Source organism: Eremomyces bilateralis, assembly GCF_010015585.1.
Source record: "Eremomyces bilateralis CBS 781.70 unplaced genomic scaffold P152scaffold_2, whole genome shotgun sequence".
Lineage (NCBI taxonomy): Eukaryota > Fungi > Ascomycota > Dothideomycetes > Eremomycetales > Eremomycetaceae > Eremomyces > Eremomyces bilateralis.
The window spans coordinates 1,789,472-1,805,244 of NW_022985068.1; the positions used below are offsets into that span (position 1 = coordinate 1,789,472).

At 52.8% G+C, this 15,773-nt stretch overlaps 7 protein-coding genes across 7 annotated transcripts; 2 read left to right on the forward strand and 5 right to left on the reverse strand.

Moving 5' to 3' along the window:
* Positions 1-293: 293 nt before the first annotated feature.
* P152DRAFT_131136 (uncharacterized protein) lies at positions 294-2,443 on the reverse strand. Its single transcript, XM_033673776.1, has 2 exons — positions 801-2,443; positions 294-714 (listed from the first exon to the last, which is right to left on the reverse strand). Exons 1-2 carry the CDS (start codon positions 2,178-2,180, stop codon positions 490-492), a joined length of 1,605 nt encoding a protein of 534 aa, XP_033538279.1. The 5' UTR covers positions 2,181-2,443; the 3' UTR covers positions 294-489.
* P152DRAFT_131263 (uncharacterized protein) lies at positions 2,444-3,320 on the forward strand. The gene has a single exon (XM_033673778.1). The coding sequence runs from the start codon at positions 2,708-2,710 to the stop codon at positions 3,164-3,166; it is 459 nt and encodes a 152-aa protein (XP_033538280.1). The 5' UTR covers positions 2,444-2,707; the 3' UTR covers positions 3,167-3,320.
* Positions 3,321-3,831: 511 nt separating this feature from the next.
* P152DRAFT_479153 (uncharacterized protein) lies at positions 3,832-4,390 on the reverse strand (the record flags this gene model as incomplete). The annotated part of the gene is made up of 1 exon (XM_033681696.1): positions 3,832-4,390. One exon carries the CDS (start codon positions 4,388-4,390, stop codon positions 3,893-3,895), a length of 498 nt encoding a protein of 165 aa, XP_033538281.1. The 3' UTR covers positions 3,832-3,892.
* Positions 4,391-4,703: 313 nt separating this feature from the next.
* P152DRAFT_464130 (yeats-domain-containing protein) lies at positions 4,704-5,645 on the reverse strand (the record flags this gene model as incomplete). Its single annotated transcript, XM_033680543.1, has 3 exons — positions 4,704-5,257; positions 5,312-5,488; positions 5,612-5,645. The coding sequence occupies 3 exons, from the start codon at positions 5,643-5,645 to the stop codon at positions 4,704-4,706; spliced, it is 765 nt and encodes a 254-aa protein (XP_033538282.1).
* Positions 5,646-5,860: 215 nt separating this feature from the next.
* On the forward strand, positions 5,861-7,182 carry P152DRAFT_428920 (NAD dependent epimerase/dehydratase family protein-like protein). Its single transcript, XM_033677350.1, has 4 exons — positions 5,861-6,028; positions 6,080-6,134; positions 6,189-6,529; positions 6,592-7,182. Exons 1-4 carry the CDS (start codon positions 5,971-5,973, stop codon positions 7,017-7,019), a joined length of 882 nt encoding a protein of 293 aa, XP_033538283.1. The 5' UTR covers positions 5,861-5,970; the 3' UTR covers positions 7,020-7,182.
* A 207-nt stretch (positions 7,183-7,389) lies between these two features.
* On the reverse strand, positions 7,390-9,370 carry P152DRAFT_131100 (uncharacterized protein). Its single transcript, XM_033673775.1, has 2 exons — positions 7,957-9,370; positions 7,390-7,752 (listed from the first exon to the last, which is right to left on the reverse strand). The coding sequence occupies exons 1-2, from the start codon at positions 9,059-9,061 to the stop codon at positions 7,706-7,708; spliced, it is 1,152 nt and encodes a 383-aa protein (XP_033538284.1). The 5' UTR covers positions 9,062-9,370; the 3' UTR covers positions 7,390-7,705.
* Positions 9,371-14,504: 5,134 nt separating this feature from the next.
* P152DRAFT_446279 (uncharacterized protein) lies at positions 14,505-15,056 on the reverse strand (the record flags this gene model as incomplete). Its single annotated transcript, XM_033677914.1, has 1 exon — positions 14,505-15,056. One exon carries the CDS (start codon positions 15,054-15,056, stop codon positions 14,505-14,507), a length of 552 nt encoding a protein of 183 aa, XP_033538285.1.
* Between the last annotated feature and the right edge of the window lie 717 nt (positions 15,057-15,773).

Sequence of the window (15,773 nt, forward strand, 5' to 3'; positions counted from 1 at the left end):
CAAACAATGAAACCAATACAAAAAACGGCTCAAAATCAACCTGGGGGGGTAGTAGTAGTCGTCGGTGAAAAGGAAAGAACTCCAATCGCTGATGCATGCTGTGATGATGTGAAAGTGGATGGGAAAATCAAACCCATCGTGTTTCACGGTTCGACGGTACTCGATGGATTGTGGGAAATGGAAATAGACATGTCGATATGAATCGATGCAACCTCGTGCACCCACCCTCGCGCAGCGTCGAACTCATCCAACGGTCGGCATTTTTGAGCAGTTGCGAAAGCAGAAGAGTTTCGTGATAGTTTGGTTTCGGTCGGGTGGTGTTCGTATCCTCCGCGACTAGACGTCGTCGACGATGACGGCGGAATGTGTTTGTCACCCGACCGGATACGACACATTCCTCATGCTCCCACACTTCCTCTCTCCTCTTCGGCCGTCAATCATCACCTCGCATCGCGAATCTCGAAATGCCTGTAGCCGGGGATCCGTTCCCTACACGTTCTGCGGCTGCCATCCGAGGGACATCAGCAGTTTCTTCGCGTCTTTGCCGTCCATGTTGTTGACGCTCAGTCGCTGGATGGTGGCGCCGGATTTCAGGCGCGCGAGGCTCTTGCCGACTTTCCAGTACTCGGTTTCCGAGAGGATGAAGATGTAGCGGGTGTTGTCGGCGTCCTTGGTGGTGACGCGGATGATGGCGTAGGGAGGGACTTCGGCGCTCTGGATGGGGGTTAGGTCGGAACGGAGGTTAAGAGCATGGGATATGCATTGTTGACTTGTTATGGGTGGAAATGGGAGAAACTTACCTCGATGGACTTCATCGTCCACAACTTCACATCCCACTCCCGCTCCTGCACCTGCCGCACCTCATCGTCGAGAAACAGCCCCTCCAGATCCATCCGCAGCACCAACCCGTCCGTGACCGGCACCATACCCGCCTGCAGTTGCGCCTTCGGCTTGCGCGGGAACGAGTCACCGAACTGGTACACGGCCTTCAGCACGATCTTCTTCTCGTCGTTGGTCACGAACGGCCCGCTGGGTCGGGGGGGCGGCGTCGTGGCAGTGGTCTCCGAACCGAAATAGGAGGACGCGTCGGAGTAGAAGGAGGACGCGGAGGCTTGCTTGGCGGGTCGTTTGGGCTGGTCGTAGGGACGGTAGGAGTACTGATTTTCCTGGCCGGTCGGCGCGGAGGACACCTTCGAGCCGACTGGACGACCGTAGATATTCGTCCGCTCTCCGACTCCGTACACCGGTCTCGAAGCCTTCTCCCTCGCCTCCCTCTCTGCTTTCTCCTTCGCCTCTCTCTCAACCTTCGCCTTCACCTCCCGCTCCACCTTCTCCCGCGCCTCTCGCTCGATCTTCTCCCTCGCCTCCCTCGTCGCCTTCGCTCGCGCTTCCCGCTCCGCCTTCTCCTTCGCATCCTTCTCCACGCGCTCTCTCTCCTTCCGCTCCCTTTCCACGCGCTCCTTTGCCTCCTTCATCCGCGACTCCCACTTCACCTTGTCTTCGGCCAGCTTCGCCGCCTTCTCGGCGGCTTCTTTCTCGTCCCGGCGCTTCTTTTCTTCCGCTTGCGCTTTCATTTGGGCTTTGGCGCGCTCCCAGGCGGAGGGGCCGTCGTTGGCGGTGTGTCGAGGCTTGGGTTGGGGTTGTGGTTTCGGTGGCGGTGGAGAATGCGGCTCGGGATTCGGTGGAGGTGGAGGTGATGAGTGTGCGTTCGGATCAGGGCCGGTGTGTCCAGAATTCCAACTCGGCCCAGCATTTGGGGGACCGCCCGAATCGCCCGTCGGTCCAGGCTTTGATGAAGAACCACCGCCTTCCGCGGATGTCTTCCCGAGTGCCCAGGCACCGATCCCGACAATGCCCACGAGCATGAACACCGACATGCCGCCACCGCTTTCCGTCACCGACTTGATCCACACCCACGCGACGGGCGCGACGATGGAGCAAATGACGATGACCAGCAGCATGGAAAATGCGCCGGCTAAGAACGAGTTCCGATGCACGTACAACGAGGGCAGGTAGATGACGCCACCGCCCTTCTCCACGATCAGAAATTGCGAGTGCTCCGGATCCAGTCCCGCCTTGTCGAATGCTGACTTGTCGAAGCCGCCGCGCGTAGTCTTCGGGTTCGAGCCATGGGGCGGCGGGGGAGGAGGCGGCGGGGCTCCTCCGTGGTTCTGTGACATTGGAGCTGCCGCCGGGGGGTGTGGTGCCTGCGGCGAGCGTCGTCACGGGGGATCGGGGCTCGTGGAGGCGGCGATTTATTGTCGCTTCGAGATGGAGGAGTGGCCTCTACGGGACAGGGAGGAGATAATCGGACGATGGTCGCCAGGAGGCCAAGGCATGAGGGCGGTGGAAGAGTCGACGCCAGTTTCGGAGTGGGAGTTTGCAGGAATCAAGGAGCTGGAGGACTACTTGTTCGAGCTGTGTTGGTGGTTACGTGGTGAGGTGTGTCGTGGTCGTGTGTCCGTGATAATTCGTAAACAGTGCAGGGTGTTATGATGGTCGAGTTGTTTCGGGGGAAAGATCTCGGCGGATGCTGGATTTCGGAATCCACGATTGAAGAAGCGATCAGATCTATTTGCATGGGACTTTTGGTAAAAAAACGGAGGGCAAAAGGAATTATTAGGAGGGGAATATCGGGATTGGAGTTGATGCAGGATGATGTTTTTTTGGCGTTGTTGGTTGCTGGGGGTCGAAGTCGCAAGGATGAATGGACAGTTGGACACCTCTCTCCCTCAATCCCTCCTCGCACGGGCAGCACTCCAGTTGGGGCGCGTGGAGGGTTAGCGTGCCAATTTGCCGTCAATTGCTTTGCCAAATCCTGCGAATGAGCGCGAATCCCGACGAATTGCTGGACACACGGCTGGTTCGGGGGGATGGGGGAATTCGGGGCCAGCCGCTGGGCTTCCACAGTTTGGAATCCCAGGCACAAGGACTCCAGGACTCGACCCCAACGACCCTCACGTTCATCCAACAAGATTCTCCAGATGAAGCCTCGCAGCAAGCATTGGTTGCAGTGGCACCAAACCCGTTCAACGCCCAGAGTTCGTGTAAAATTGCCGGATGTGCTGGGAATCACCAGTGTTCTCGAGTCCGGACAGGGGAGGATGGCGGCGTGGGCAGTTTCTCGAATGATGTCCTGTGCGTCCAATATCAGTCGACACTGTAGGACGGTGCGAGGATGAACTAATAAGATGAACTAATAAGTACAGAGCATCATCATGGGCAACGGGGAATTGGCTTCCTTTAAACCGTTTAACCGACACCGTCGTCACCCTTCCCAATGCTAGCGCTGCTTCAGATCATGTATCCTCCCTCTCCTGCTTTCTCCCAAACAAAAACATCCCCTCTTCCTCCCAACGATCAGCACCACGATCAGCACCACGATCAGCAGTCTAGCACCCTAACAACGGCCTGCACCCGATGTAAACAAAGGTGAAAGGACACGTCGACAAAGTCGCGACCGAGTAGCTGCAGTTAATGCCCTACGTGACAGCGAATAGGATGTGCCACCGGTGAAAAATCCTTTGTGGCTGGAGGGAGACTGCTGCATGCATGCTGCAACGGCCGCAGAGAAAATCGCTGATTCGTTGTCGCTGGGGGAATTTTGGAAGCGAACTGGATTATAGACGCGGGTTCACGTGGCTTGGTATTTAGTGTACTGATCGAGCTGCATGGATGATTATTTATCATGATTGATTATAAAACTGGAGATGAAGAGAGTCAACAAAAGAAGCATGCGAGACAATGATAGTTATATGAATAGGAAGTGAATGTGAGTGGGGTATGTGCCTAGAGAATGCCTCATTATAGTACATGTACGCATTCTTCTCGAGGTCAATAGCAACCCCTATCAATATTCGTCTATTGCACATCCCAAGAAGCACTCCATCAATCACTCCTCCTCCATCTCCCTACCCTCCTCCCTCTTCTCATCCGCAAGAATCACCCCTACCTCCTCCAACACCTGCACCACCCTCTCCGCCGGAATCAACTTAAACCCCGACCCATCCAGCACCCCGCGCAACACTTTCGTCTCCGCCCCGATCCTATGCTGCGCGTACTCCGTCATCAGCCGCCGCCATTGTCCGTCCGCCTCGAGTGCCCGGATCGTTGCCGCCTGTATCTGCTTCTCCTCGTCCATCATGACCCATTGCTCGGCGCAGTAGTTGAGGATCTGCGCGACGGTTTGGGCGGTGCAAGTGATCGCTTGCTCGAAGGACGCCTTGAGCTCGCGGAGGGTCGAGAGTTCCTGTAAGTTCGAGTCCGCTTGGGCTTGTAGGCGGGCGTTCTCGGTGGTGAGTAGGATGTTGAGCCTCTGGTGCCTTTTGATTGCCTTTCGTTGCGCTTGGGAGGCACGGGGTTGGGTCGATGGTTGTCGTTTGCGAGGCATGTTCGGACGGGTGAAAGTCGCCGTGGATAACGATACAACCGTATAGAATGACCCGGTGATAAGATTGACAGGGAGGGAAACGGGTGTGTAACTGTTCGGGATGGAAGTGCCAAGTGCTCTCTGATATGATGATCTTCGCGAAGAATAAGGTGCTGTGAACTCGAGCTGTCGGGGAGGATAATGTCTGGGGTGAGGTCGTTATGAGGGGATGGGTGTTGGAGGAAGCGCCATCGAATATCATTATGGAAAGGCCGAGTGGAGGCCCTGTTTGCGCAAGAGAAGTCGACAGTCATCGACACCTGATAGACGTCCATCATTTCTTCTTCGACGGAACAAAATCCCCACTCTCCGTCAACTCCTGAATCCTCTCCTCATTCTTCTTCAACCGCTCGTTCTCTTCCTGCAGCAGCCTCTCCACCTCCGCCCCCGCCGTCTCGAACGACCGAATATACTTATCCTCCATCTCCTTCGAGTACGGGTTCGACGGCGTCGACTTGTCCGCCAGCTCCGACGTCCCCAGCCCGATGACCGGCATATTCGCCACGCTCATCTGGCCACGTCCTTTCGCCTTGCCTTTTCCCCCGCCCTTCGCCGGGTTGAGGTAGTCCCACTGCGAGTCCGACGTCAGCGCCTCCCAGAGCGGCTCGCTCGGCTCGTTGAATTCGAGGATCTCGACCGACTCGGAGACAACGCGACCGCGGGCCTTCTGCTGCGCTTTATCGGCGTCGGAGCCGTAGGGTTCGAGTTGCAGGTAGTGGAAGCGCCACTGGGCCTTCTCGCTGGTGACGGGTTGGAAATGGAGGCGGATGTCGACCTGGAAGCCGCCCCAGCCGGTTTCCGTGACTTCGAACGGTTCCTGCTCCGCAGCTACCGGATGTTAGTCGATCAACGTGAAGGCCAGAAAGGGATATAAAGACGGACTTCGTAGCGCTGGCGTGTACGTGTGAAACAGTTTAAACTGCACTTTCTTCAGCCAGACATTGATGTTCGGCCCGCCCTCCAAGTTCCTGACGTAGACTTTCCAGCCGGTGGTGTGGTCTTCGGGGATGCCAGGCGGCCGGTTTTCGGGGGTGAGAGGCCATGCTTCGGAGCCGATGACTTCACAACGTTAGCAGTGTTCGCAGTGGTAGTGGTATTTCAGGAGCCATACTGAATTTCCGTGTTATTCTTTTGCCCTAGATGGTGTAAGCACATTTAAAGCCAGGACTCGGATAGGTACACATACCTTGACACGTCGATTCGGAGGGCCGGCCATGGTGGAGTTGGGGCTGCAGGTCAATAAAGCGGCTTTCTAGTTTCTCGTGGCACAAATTTGACGATGCAGAAATGTGTTTGGGGTTAATCAGTGAGGTATTCACACCTTGCGCGGGTTGTGGAAGTTGTTCGAATGAAGAATCTAGAATCTAGAATTGTAGATGCGTAAGGTGGTTGTCAGGGTCTCGATGTGCTGGGATCTGACAATTGGTATGACGACACGAACTTAACGACGAGCTGTTGAATTGCTCCTTCAGCTTCGTCGGACGTGAAAGATGCGCAATTGCTATCACACTTGTATAGAGTACCCTTGAGGCGATACCATCATGGCTACGGCCGCCGTGAAAAGGAAAATCGTCGTGTGCGGAGGCAATGGCTTTTTAGGCAAGTTGCACTCCGGCTTCACCTGGTGTTTTCGAGCTAACATATGTCTAGGGACCCGTATTTGCAGAGCTGCTGCGCAACGGGGATGGGACGTGACATCGATTGGGTATATATGCTCGTCAATTTCAAGATCAAACTGCCTCTAACATCCCACGATTAGCCGCTCGGGCGAACCCTCATGGTCGGCCGTCTCCTCCTCCTCCACCGCTCCCAAATGGTCCAAATCCGTAACCTGGACCGCCGCGAACATCCTCCAACCAGACTCCTACAAGGAGCACTTGAAAGGCGCGGATGCTGTGGTGCACTCCATGGGCATCCTGCTTGAGGCGGATTACAAGGGCGTGATCCAAGGGAAAGAGTCCCCGATCCGCGGGCTCCAGAGGGCGTTCAGCGCCACGAAGCGGGGGAGTCAGAATCCGCTGACCCGGAAGGAAGGGGAGGTGCTGAAGCCGCAGGAGGAGGATGGGCAGTTGACATATGAGCTTATGAATCGAGACTCCGGTACGTGATAACATCCTCTCCATCCCCAAGCCTCACGGTGCTGACCAGTCCTCCCATTCCAGCAATCACCCTCGCGCGCGAAGCCCATGCCGCCAACTCCACCACCGCCTTCGTCTACATCTCCGCCACTGCCGGCGCCCCCTTCCTCCCATCCCGCTACCTCTCAACGAAACGCGACGCCGAGGCGACCATCGCCGCCGAGTTCCCGTCGATGCGCGAGATCTTCATCCGGCCGTCGTTCATGTTCGATTCGAGTCGGTCGTTCACGTTGCCGATCGCGGCGGCCGGGATGGTGGGGAGTATGGTGAATAGCGCGATGGGGAGACGGTTGTCGTGGTTGATTGGGGCGGGGGGGGAGAAGCCGTTGAGGGTGGAAGCGGTGGGGGATGCGGTGGTGGAGGCGATTGGGGATGAGGGGGTGAGAGGAGTGGTGGACGTGGCGGAAATTGACAGGTTGGCGACGAAGGCGTGGAGAAAGGGGATGCTATAAGACTAAGAGTTCGATTATATGGCGGCGCATGGAAGCGATTACAAAGGTTACGCATCTCAACAACTATTGTCACGACTCATCTGGTCTCCCGACTCCATTCAAATGGCCTCTCATCATTGAAGACTTTCATGTATATTACAATAGAAGAAACAAAACATTCCCCATCCATATCAGCCTAGGCGTCCCTCGGTGTGAAATCCGAGAGCGTCTTTAGTGATGGTCAATAATCCTTGCTGCAGCCGCGAGTTCAGCGCTTGAACAAGCAGACACCGTAAAATCCAACGAAGCCAGACTAAAAGAAGCAAAAGGCTTCTGAAGCCAACGAACTCTGTTGACAAGGAAACGAATGATCTATGCAAAATCGAACCAGATATCAAGGAACATACCAACACCGGAAAAAGATCCCTCTATTTGGTCCACCGGATTCGCTGCCGATGGTCTCATGAATCGTCATTTTCGATATTCGAAGAACGCTCAGTGGTACGCCGTCTCCATCTATTTAGGTTCACTCCACTGAACGGATACTCAAGTTAGAAGTTGGTTGCTGTGGAGGAAGAAGGCTAAAAAGAAGCCATCGAGAGATATGGGTATCGAGTAGAGCCAGAGTCGTAGACATCATGAAAGCAGGGATAAATCCGCAATGCCTCCTTGTGCAAGATACGATCGGGTGGCTTCAAATGACCCGTTCAATATGTTTCGCCAATATGCCGCAAGTTCGCCGGCTTCCATGTCCCTGCAGCGATGGTTAGTTTGTGTTTGATATGGATCATGCAGAGAACCGCAATCGGGGCGACGCGGCTTGGTTCCAGTCCCACCGAATATGAAACCCAAACCCGAGAGTCGGGCACCCAATCGGTTTGCATTGCTAGATCGGCAGTGCAATGCATAGAAAGGAGGGTATAATTGGGCTAGGACCACGCAATAATCGCTCACTCACCTTCAAAGTTGTGCTTAACAAACGCCATTGGGTCGTCGTCTTCTCCCGCGCCCATCGTCTTCACGCCAGGGCTGAAGCTGGTGATCGGTAGAACAACCACGTCGCCGACCTTCTTCGCGCTCGTGATGCCGGTAAATTGACGCCAGGTAATGTTCCCATTGCCGCTATTCATGTCAAAGTACTCCGGATCGTTGAAGAACTTGAAGATGATGTCGGTCCAAATAGCCGGTCCGGTGTATTCGACCACCGACTCATGGTCCTTAGGAAGGGTCCCCTGATCTTTTCGCTTGAGGGTCTCCTCGGTGATGTTGGTCACAATGGCTCGGAGGATGGGATGGCCCGGTTTGGCTTGGATGGTCCACTGGCAGAATTGAATTCTTCGCGAGTACCAGTCCGCCCAATCCGGGCGATCGGGATCCGCTTCAATCCCGATGACCATGCCGTAACTTGAACGGGGAACATCCGGTGGCACCCATTCGGTAGCGGACTGGAGCGCCTGCGTATCGATGTCCGAATAGATTCCCCCCCGCGCCAGCAAGATCAAGTACCGGAAAAAGTCGGCTTTGAGCACCGGGAAAGGGAGGGCTTTATACGCTTCGACCACTTCGGGCGTGGCAGAATAGAGATGCTTGATCAGTTGCACCGCAACTGAATCGGTGATGACTTCATGAACGAAGCGAGGATGTAGCAAGGTCCACGACGCCTCTGGTTCCCGGAATGTAGGATCAAACTTGCCCGAGGCCGGCGTGTACTTCCATGTCTGCCAGATATATGCCGGGAACTTCGACTCGGGGTCATAGGGGAAGTTGTATGCGAGTTGCTCCTTGAGAGGCTTAACCCTCAGGTCTTGAAGTGAGATTTGGGTTTGCGGTTTTCGGTGTCGTCGAGAAGGGTCCTTCTGGCCTTTCGGTGAGTTTGTTGAGAGGGTGTGTTGTTCGGCCGTGTCGGGGGATGGATTATCGTTGTTTTGCAGCGGGATAACTGGTCCGGGTTTTGGAAGCATATCTGCGGTCTGGATTTGCTTTTCGGCCTGGGTATTCCGGAGGAGGTAGAAAAGGGTGAGGACCGCCGCCGCGATGATCAGCGCTCTCCGAAAGGTTAACATCGTGGCTACGGAGCTATCGAAGCAGGTTGACTACGGTGATTGAGGATTCGGAGGAGTCAAAGAAGGGATGGGGGATATGTCTAGGTAGACTATCGTGAAGCAGCGAAGATCTCTGGAAATATCAACACCCCAACCATAGAAAGTTGATTCCGTGCGGAGTGCTGGACCCGACGCGGATGATGAATCAATCCACGAAAGAACCCGCGAAAAAAACCACTTTTGGTTCACCGAGTCGTCCGAAGGCGCGGCACAGTCGATGACAGCCAACGAGATGGTCGTTTGCGGCGAATTCAAGGCGGGCTGAGGTAGATGTTTCACCGAATCAGGATTGGAGAACCCGCATAGCTGAACAGTGAGGGTGCAGCGTGCAGACTGGCGGTGGAATCGCGCTGTTAGGCATCCGGTGACAACATGATCGACTAGAATAAGACAGATCTCCAGTAGAATGAGAACGAGAGATGCGAGGGAAACCAAAGGGCCAGCCAATGCTTTTTGTGCGTCGAGGTCTGATCTAAATGCTTAGGACGATCAAACAGTACAGAATTGTTGAAGTGACGCCGGGAAAATGGGAGAGCGCCACTTAGCGGGACCTAACTATCAAGGGGCTTAAAGGGCTTCCTAAGCAGTGGATACATCCAGCGATGCCTCTGCTTTGGAACCAATGGAAGGGTTCTTATCTTGGGATGTGGACCAGGATACAATCAGAACGAGTGAAGATTGACACCAGAAGGAAAGGTTGGCACCAGATGTTCCGTCCATATTGATGAAGTACTCCGTATGGAAGGGTTTATTAGGGGATGGAACATGGCTAACTTAGACAAGGGTGAATTACGGGAATAGGACGTGTATGATGTGCTCACTTGACTACTTGTTCCCTTACGCATGCGGCATTATGTGCAGTAAGGGGGTAACTGCGGTCGAGAGTACGCAAATGTCTCTGTACCCACCCCATTTCCGGAGGAATTATTCCTGTAACTTGTAAGTTGTAAGACGTTCCTTTGACCTTTGTCCCCTCCACGTTCCACTCTATCACCATTCACCAGCAATCCAGCATCACAGGGGAGGCGGTTCGTCACTCCCGCGGTCCCGCCTAGTCGTTTCACAAAATGCTTGATTATGTTTCAGATCTCATCCAAAATACTTCCGTAATCTACTTTCAATTTCGTACATTGCTAAATCGCCAAACCTAAATGACCCAACCGACGGAGTACAGGTACTTGGGTTATCGTAAGGATTACGAAGTAGTCGTGGCACTCAACTGTCAGAACTCCTGCCCACTTCGGCATCAATCGGCAAATTGAATATAATGCCTAATGTCTCGTCTGACTGATCGTTTCTCATCATCTCACACCGTGGACTAGCAACCCGCAACCATTGGCGTCCATGCAACTGCAGATTGCAGAGTCTGTGTGGTTTTGAATTCTGCAGCTAGAGCTAGATTATGGGGATATTTGTGGGTTCTTCACTCCCCCGAAACCGATCGTCATTAGAGGGATTCGGTAATCGGTTTTGCGCTCTTGGCTTCACAGCTCACGGCTCACGGCTCACGCCCACGCGATTCCCGTCATCTTATTGCACGAATGACGTTTTTGCGCTGGCTTGACGAATCTCCGACTTTTCCTGTCCTTCAAAGGAACACGATGCGGAAACAGCCGCCCGGATGAAGCCGACATCAAGAACCAATATGAACTGGAACAATACGAAGGGCCTTGGGAAACGGGAACCGTATCACCCAACCTCAAGTTTTCGACACGAATCCCCTTCCCTTGTTCTGCAGGGGACCGAGCAGCTTTACTAAGCTATTCACGGCGTCAAGTTACGACCCCTAGTGCCTCAAATCTCAATCCCTATCCTTGAGTCTTGAGAGTGGGGGAGGACGGGACGTGGGATTGCACTGCTGACTGAAGTCTGAGCACACGAAGCTGTGATAACTGATATCAGAAAGCTGCCGAGTGCCCAAGGGTAATTTGGGCTTTTTCGAGCTTCGGACTTTTCTGTCTTCTAGTATTCTGTCGTATTCGCTACGCGGCGCCTTGTCTGTCCAGGATTCGTTCAGCAGATTCCCGAGTTGTTCCATGGATGAAGTACCGTACGCGATGCCGGCTTTGATATGTTTTCATAGTGGTGAAACTGCGCGAAGATGACAGTCATGGACCAATATTTGCGGTTGCCACGAAGGGATGTCGGATAACGTCTAGGCACTAAAAACCAGAATTCACTAGCGAAGCTCGAATCCTTACTGATATTTTATCGCATGTCTAGTTCGATGTTAAGTGGACCTAATAATACTGCAGGTTTTGGGAACTCAACTCCGACATCCAATGTTTCTATCCGTCACGGGAAGTCCATCTCAAACTCACATGGAGAAGAAGCCGTGAAAGGAGACGTTGGCACGAGCACAGGCAGCGCTCAGCTTACGGAAAAGGAGCCAGCTCTTCCATTCGAGATGAATGTGTCCACGGATGGCCTACAGGGTTAGTTTGCTATTCAACATAGTGGCAGTCTTAGCAAGACGTGCTTGCGTCATCAGCGTCTTCCTTCAGCGTACTCATCCTGACATATTCATCAATATTAGCCGATGGATGGTCCTTAAGCGCATTCTGGACTGGCTTGTTGCCCGGCATTGTGATTCAATGGGTAAATAGAACTAAATATCAAAGGATTGCTGCTCGGGGAGATGGCTAGAGAAGCATATTCCGGTTGATGAGCAAGAGAGTATATATACATGTCATTTGTGTGGTCATTGTCTAGTTGGTCATTGGTGCCTTGCAATGGTATGGCTCTTATGATATACTTTCGGGTATATATTGAGATCGGAGCGCTCAGTCATTAGTATCTAGATATCCAGGGGCTTAACTAGTTCCATCTGGTCCATGAAGTCGTATGTGCCATAAGGCCGCCAGCTATATCCAGATAGTCGACCTGCACAGCCAATCGCAGATTCCAGGCTTATGAGGAATCCTGATCAACTGTTCTTGAAGAAGGCTCTGGCCAGGTCCAGCGAGATGTGAAGAAGGGCGTTAAATGACCTTCTTCTCTCTACACCATAACCTGAAGCTTGTCTGAGTAAATCATACGTCGGCCAATCATAGAGAAAGATTTTCGTAGTAATCTGGTTCACGGGAGGATAGTATACCAGAAATTGGCCGAATTCTAGCAAGTATGGATGATCTAATTAGGAAGACGTGGAGGACGTGGAGGACCAAACCGAAGACCCGACTTTCGGGAAATTTCTCGAAACCCTTCGAGGGAGTCTCCCTTACATTCCTCGGATCGTCCAGTTCAGTCAGTGCTATTCAGTGGTTATCAGTTGACTGAAAGGCTCATATCAACAATTCTGCTTCAACTCTATGTAGAAACATCTTCATATATTTAATGGTCTCCTGCTTAGAGTATAGAAGAGCTGATAAAGAGGTATTATAGATTAAATGAAGTACCGGATCTGTCAGGGAACCACTACCACAAAATCTCGAGCATGCTTCTAGATGGGATCAACCGTTAAAACCCGTAGCCCCCATTGCTAGACATCTTATGGCGAAGAAGCATGCCGGGTTATTTGTAAGTAAGTAGACTTCTGGAATGGCCGGATAAATCTATATTATTGAGGTAGGTTGACTAAAACGGCTAGTTAACAACTAAACCGTGCAGATGTATATATAAAGGCTTCCAATCACTGATCAGTCTTCCATACCCGAATCAATCAACCCAGTTTTCACACGTTCGGCTCTCGACACTGGCACAGTTGTAATAGCTATTCAATTTGCTGATACCAGGCCCTAGTATGCACTTGGTTCGTTGAGCATCATTGTGATCTTTAGGGTCGGATGACTTTGTAGCAGAGGTAACGAAGTGTCGTGTTCAGAAAGCTGATGAGAAACCGGCACTGACTAGTAGACCGCCACCAAAGGCATCCACAGGGCCTCATCGAGACTTACGCAGAAAGGCGAGGTGGGGAACTGTGGCAGGAGGAGAATCATCAGGGCATGGAATATTCGATGCAGCCCCTAGTACGCCACCGGACAGGATCAGGACATTACAAATATAAGTTCATGTCGACGACACAATAGTCCCAGCATGCGACGTAATGCTTGATCCAATCACTAGATCGAGTATCGGTTCCTGATACTATTGACACGCACGTAAAGATTTTTGCAACTTAGCCAACCTGCGACTCTGTATTGGATATAAGTCCTCTCATTCCGACGTGACACGGCCGGACTTCCTGCATGCAACCTTCAGCCCCAAAGCCGTCGATTATCGTGTCCGTTGTACGTTGTCAAATTGAGGGAGCCGAAAATTATTTGATGCCATATATCGTTAGGTTGCTGCATTTGCAGAAACACCTGGGCCCAGACCCGAAGGCCAGCGCCAGTTTGCATGAGGTCGCTCAGACATTGCCGGATTGGTGCCACATCGTCTAGTCCGGTGCGTACGGCCAGCTTAGAAGCCACGGTTTCTCGCTCGGAATTCAATCGTCCCATTGACACATCATTATTGCTTGACATATGAATATCGTGAGACTAGGAGCGATTGGTTCCCTCGGAGAATCTCTCGACTTCCACTGGTAGCTATTCGGCTGAAGTACCGATGCCCACCACTTCATTCATATATCGCCCGATCGTCCAGCTCTTACTTCGCCCTCTTCAGGGAACACTCCTCTCGTTCCGATCCCCATCGATCGCCCGACCGCAAAGATGAAGATTTCCCCCGTTCTTGTCTCGCTATTCGTGGCACTGACACTTGCACACCCGGACCCTAACCCACCCAGACAGAAGAATCCCAAAGAGAGGATCGCCAAGCTCACGCTCAAAGCAGCCTGTGACTGCACATTGGCGACGTGCCCTGCGCAGCATCTCAGTGAGAAATCGGTGAGTTCCCCAACCGTTGCCAGGCTACATCATGACACGGCTGACGATGCGGAAGCGGTGCGAATGCGAGAACTCGCACGCGATTAGATGTTGGGAGGCGAATGAGCGGAAGTGCAGGAAACCGAGGCCGAAAGTGAGTGTGCTTGATATGCTAGATCTAGGGGAAGCTAACCGGGTTAGAAATGCTGATCGACTCTCTATGCCCTCACTTCAATGACAAAATTGAACAGAGTCTAGGTACGAGGGTTACGACGATGGTTGGTAACATCGATGGACATAATGTAATGCACGACATGTATACAAAAGGAGGAATAAGGAAGGCAACAGGGAATGGTTGAATGACAGTGGAACTAAGGATTGGGAATGATTGGAAGCGAATAGCAGGTGTTGCTCATGCTAGAGGAGATTCCGATATAGGCATCGAGATGTCTAAAAAGACTAGATAACTCCAACCCTTTCATATAGCAAAGCCGTACCCATCGCACCGTTCCTAGCCACTAGGGCAAAGTGGTATTATGTGAGAAACGAAATTCCATCAACCCCGTTTATGCGTTAGATAATCCGTCGTCATGTGTTCACTCCCTCCTCCTTTTCGACCCCGTTAATGTGTCCCACATCATTAAGATCGTGTCCCCCAGCGTCGGCCGCTCATTCGCGTTCTTCTTACTACTCTCATGATTATGATGATGCTCATGATGGCGATGGCTCGATCGCCTCTCGTCACTATACGACGGTCTCGAGTGATGTGAATGTCCCGGACTGTGGGAGTGGTAAGAGTGTTGGTGAGAATGGCGCGAGAAGCCGGATCCGGGTCGATGGGAGGAGGAGTGCGAGCCGACCCGCGCACGCTGGAGTGGATCCTGCGGCGCGAAAGCTGGTGAGGGACCTGGCGACGTTCCGGTTTGGAAACTGTTCCCTTGACTTGGACTCACGCCGTATGGGCTGCTGCCGTGAAGGCTGGTGGAATATGGGATTGGTTGAGATTGGGATTGTCCTGGGATGGGTTGCGGTTGTGAGGTTGGTGGGCGATATTGCGCCGCGGAGGGATGGAGATTCTGATCGTAATACTGGCTCGTCGGCTGATGACTGACCGGTGGCCGTGGAGGAGGGTGTTGTTCGAAACTCATTGTGTGTCGTCGTTTGGGATCGATGTTGAGGGAATGTGAAGTGCGAGATGGGAGGGGTCATATAGTGTATCTGGGAAGCCAGGATCGATGATATCAATCTCGGAGCTATTCCCTGTGACCCACGCTTCTAAGCTTTTAGGACAGTATTTGATAAAGCGATAACCGATTTAAAGCGAGTTACAGTGATGGGGGGCCTAGACTTGATATACTGTCGTATCGCTGGTCATCTGCCTTCGGTAGGCAAAAGGTGTATCGACATTCGACGGCGAGTAAAAAACGCCTAGACGCCTACCTGTTGTCGAATTGACCGCTAGTGTGAGGCGACGAAGCCTGCTGGCCAAGGTACTGTATTGGTAAATGGTCCTGACGAAGCGGTGATCGGTTCCTTATAAGGCTGAATGGGTCGCTTATCGTTTGCTGCGGCCTGCGTGGCGGTTAAATCGTAGTGAGATGAGGTCTAATCCTCAGTCGCAGACATCTGATCAGATTATTGCCTCTGTCCAACGCTGCTACTCACTCCGCGAAATGATGACGCGGTTCTAGAAACCTACGAGGATTGGGAATTGGGATACAGGTACCTACCCTGCCCTATGCTGGATAACGGACTGACCCGGTGTCCTCATGTACAACTTGAAGCAGGACCCTGGAACGCTGGTAGACACAGCAGCTTCATAGACCGTAGCAATGGCGCTGGGGATTTGGTTTCTGTTGTTGGAT

Coding starts and splice junctions, on each gene's coding strand:
- P152DRAFT_131136 (XM_033673776.1), bottom strand. CDS start 2,180: ATGTCACAGAACCACGGAGGAGCCCCGCCGCCTCCTCCCCCGCCGCCC. Junction 715..800: donor GGACGATGAAGTCCATCGAG/GTAAGTTTCTCC, acceptor ACCCCCATCCAG/AGCGCCGAAGTCCCTCCCTA.
- P152DRAFT_131263 (XM_033673778.1), top strand. CDS start 2,708: ATGGACAGTTGGACACCTCTCTCCCTCAATCCCTCCTCGCACGGGCAG.
- P152DRAFT_428920 (XM_033677350.1), top strand. CDS start 5,971: ATGGCTACGGCCGCCGTGAAAAGGAAAATCGTCGTGTGCGGAGGCAAT. Junction 6,029..6,079: donor CGGAGGCAATGGCTTTTTAG/GCAAGTTGCACT, acceptor ACATATGTCTAG/GGACCCGTATTTGCAGAGCT. Junction 6,135..6,188: donor TGGGACGTGACATCGATTGG/GTATATATGCTC, acceptor TCCCACGATTAG/CCGCTCGGGCGAACCCTCAT.
- P152DRAFT_131100 (XM_033673775.1), bottom strand. CDS start 9,061: ATGTTAACCTTTCGGAGAGCGCTGATCATCGCGGCGGCGGTCCTCACC. Junction 7,753..7,956: donor TGTTAAGCACAACTTTGAAG/GTGAGTGAGCGA, acceptor CCATCGCTGCAG/GGACATGGAAGCCGGCGAAC.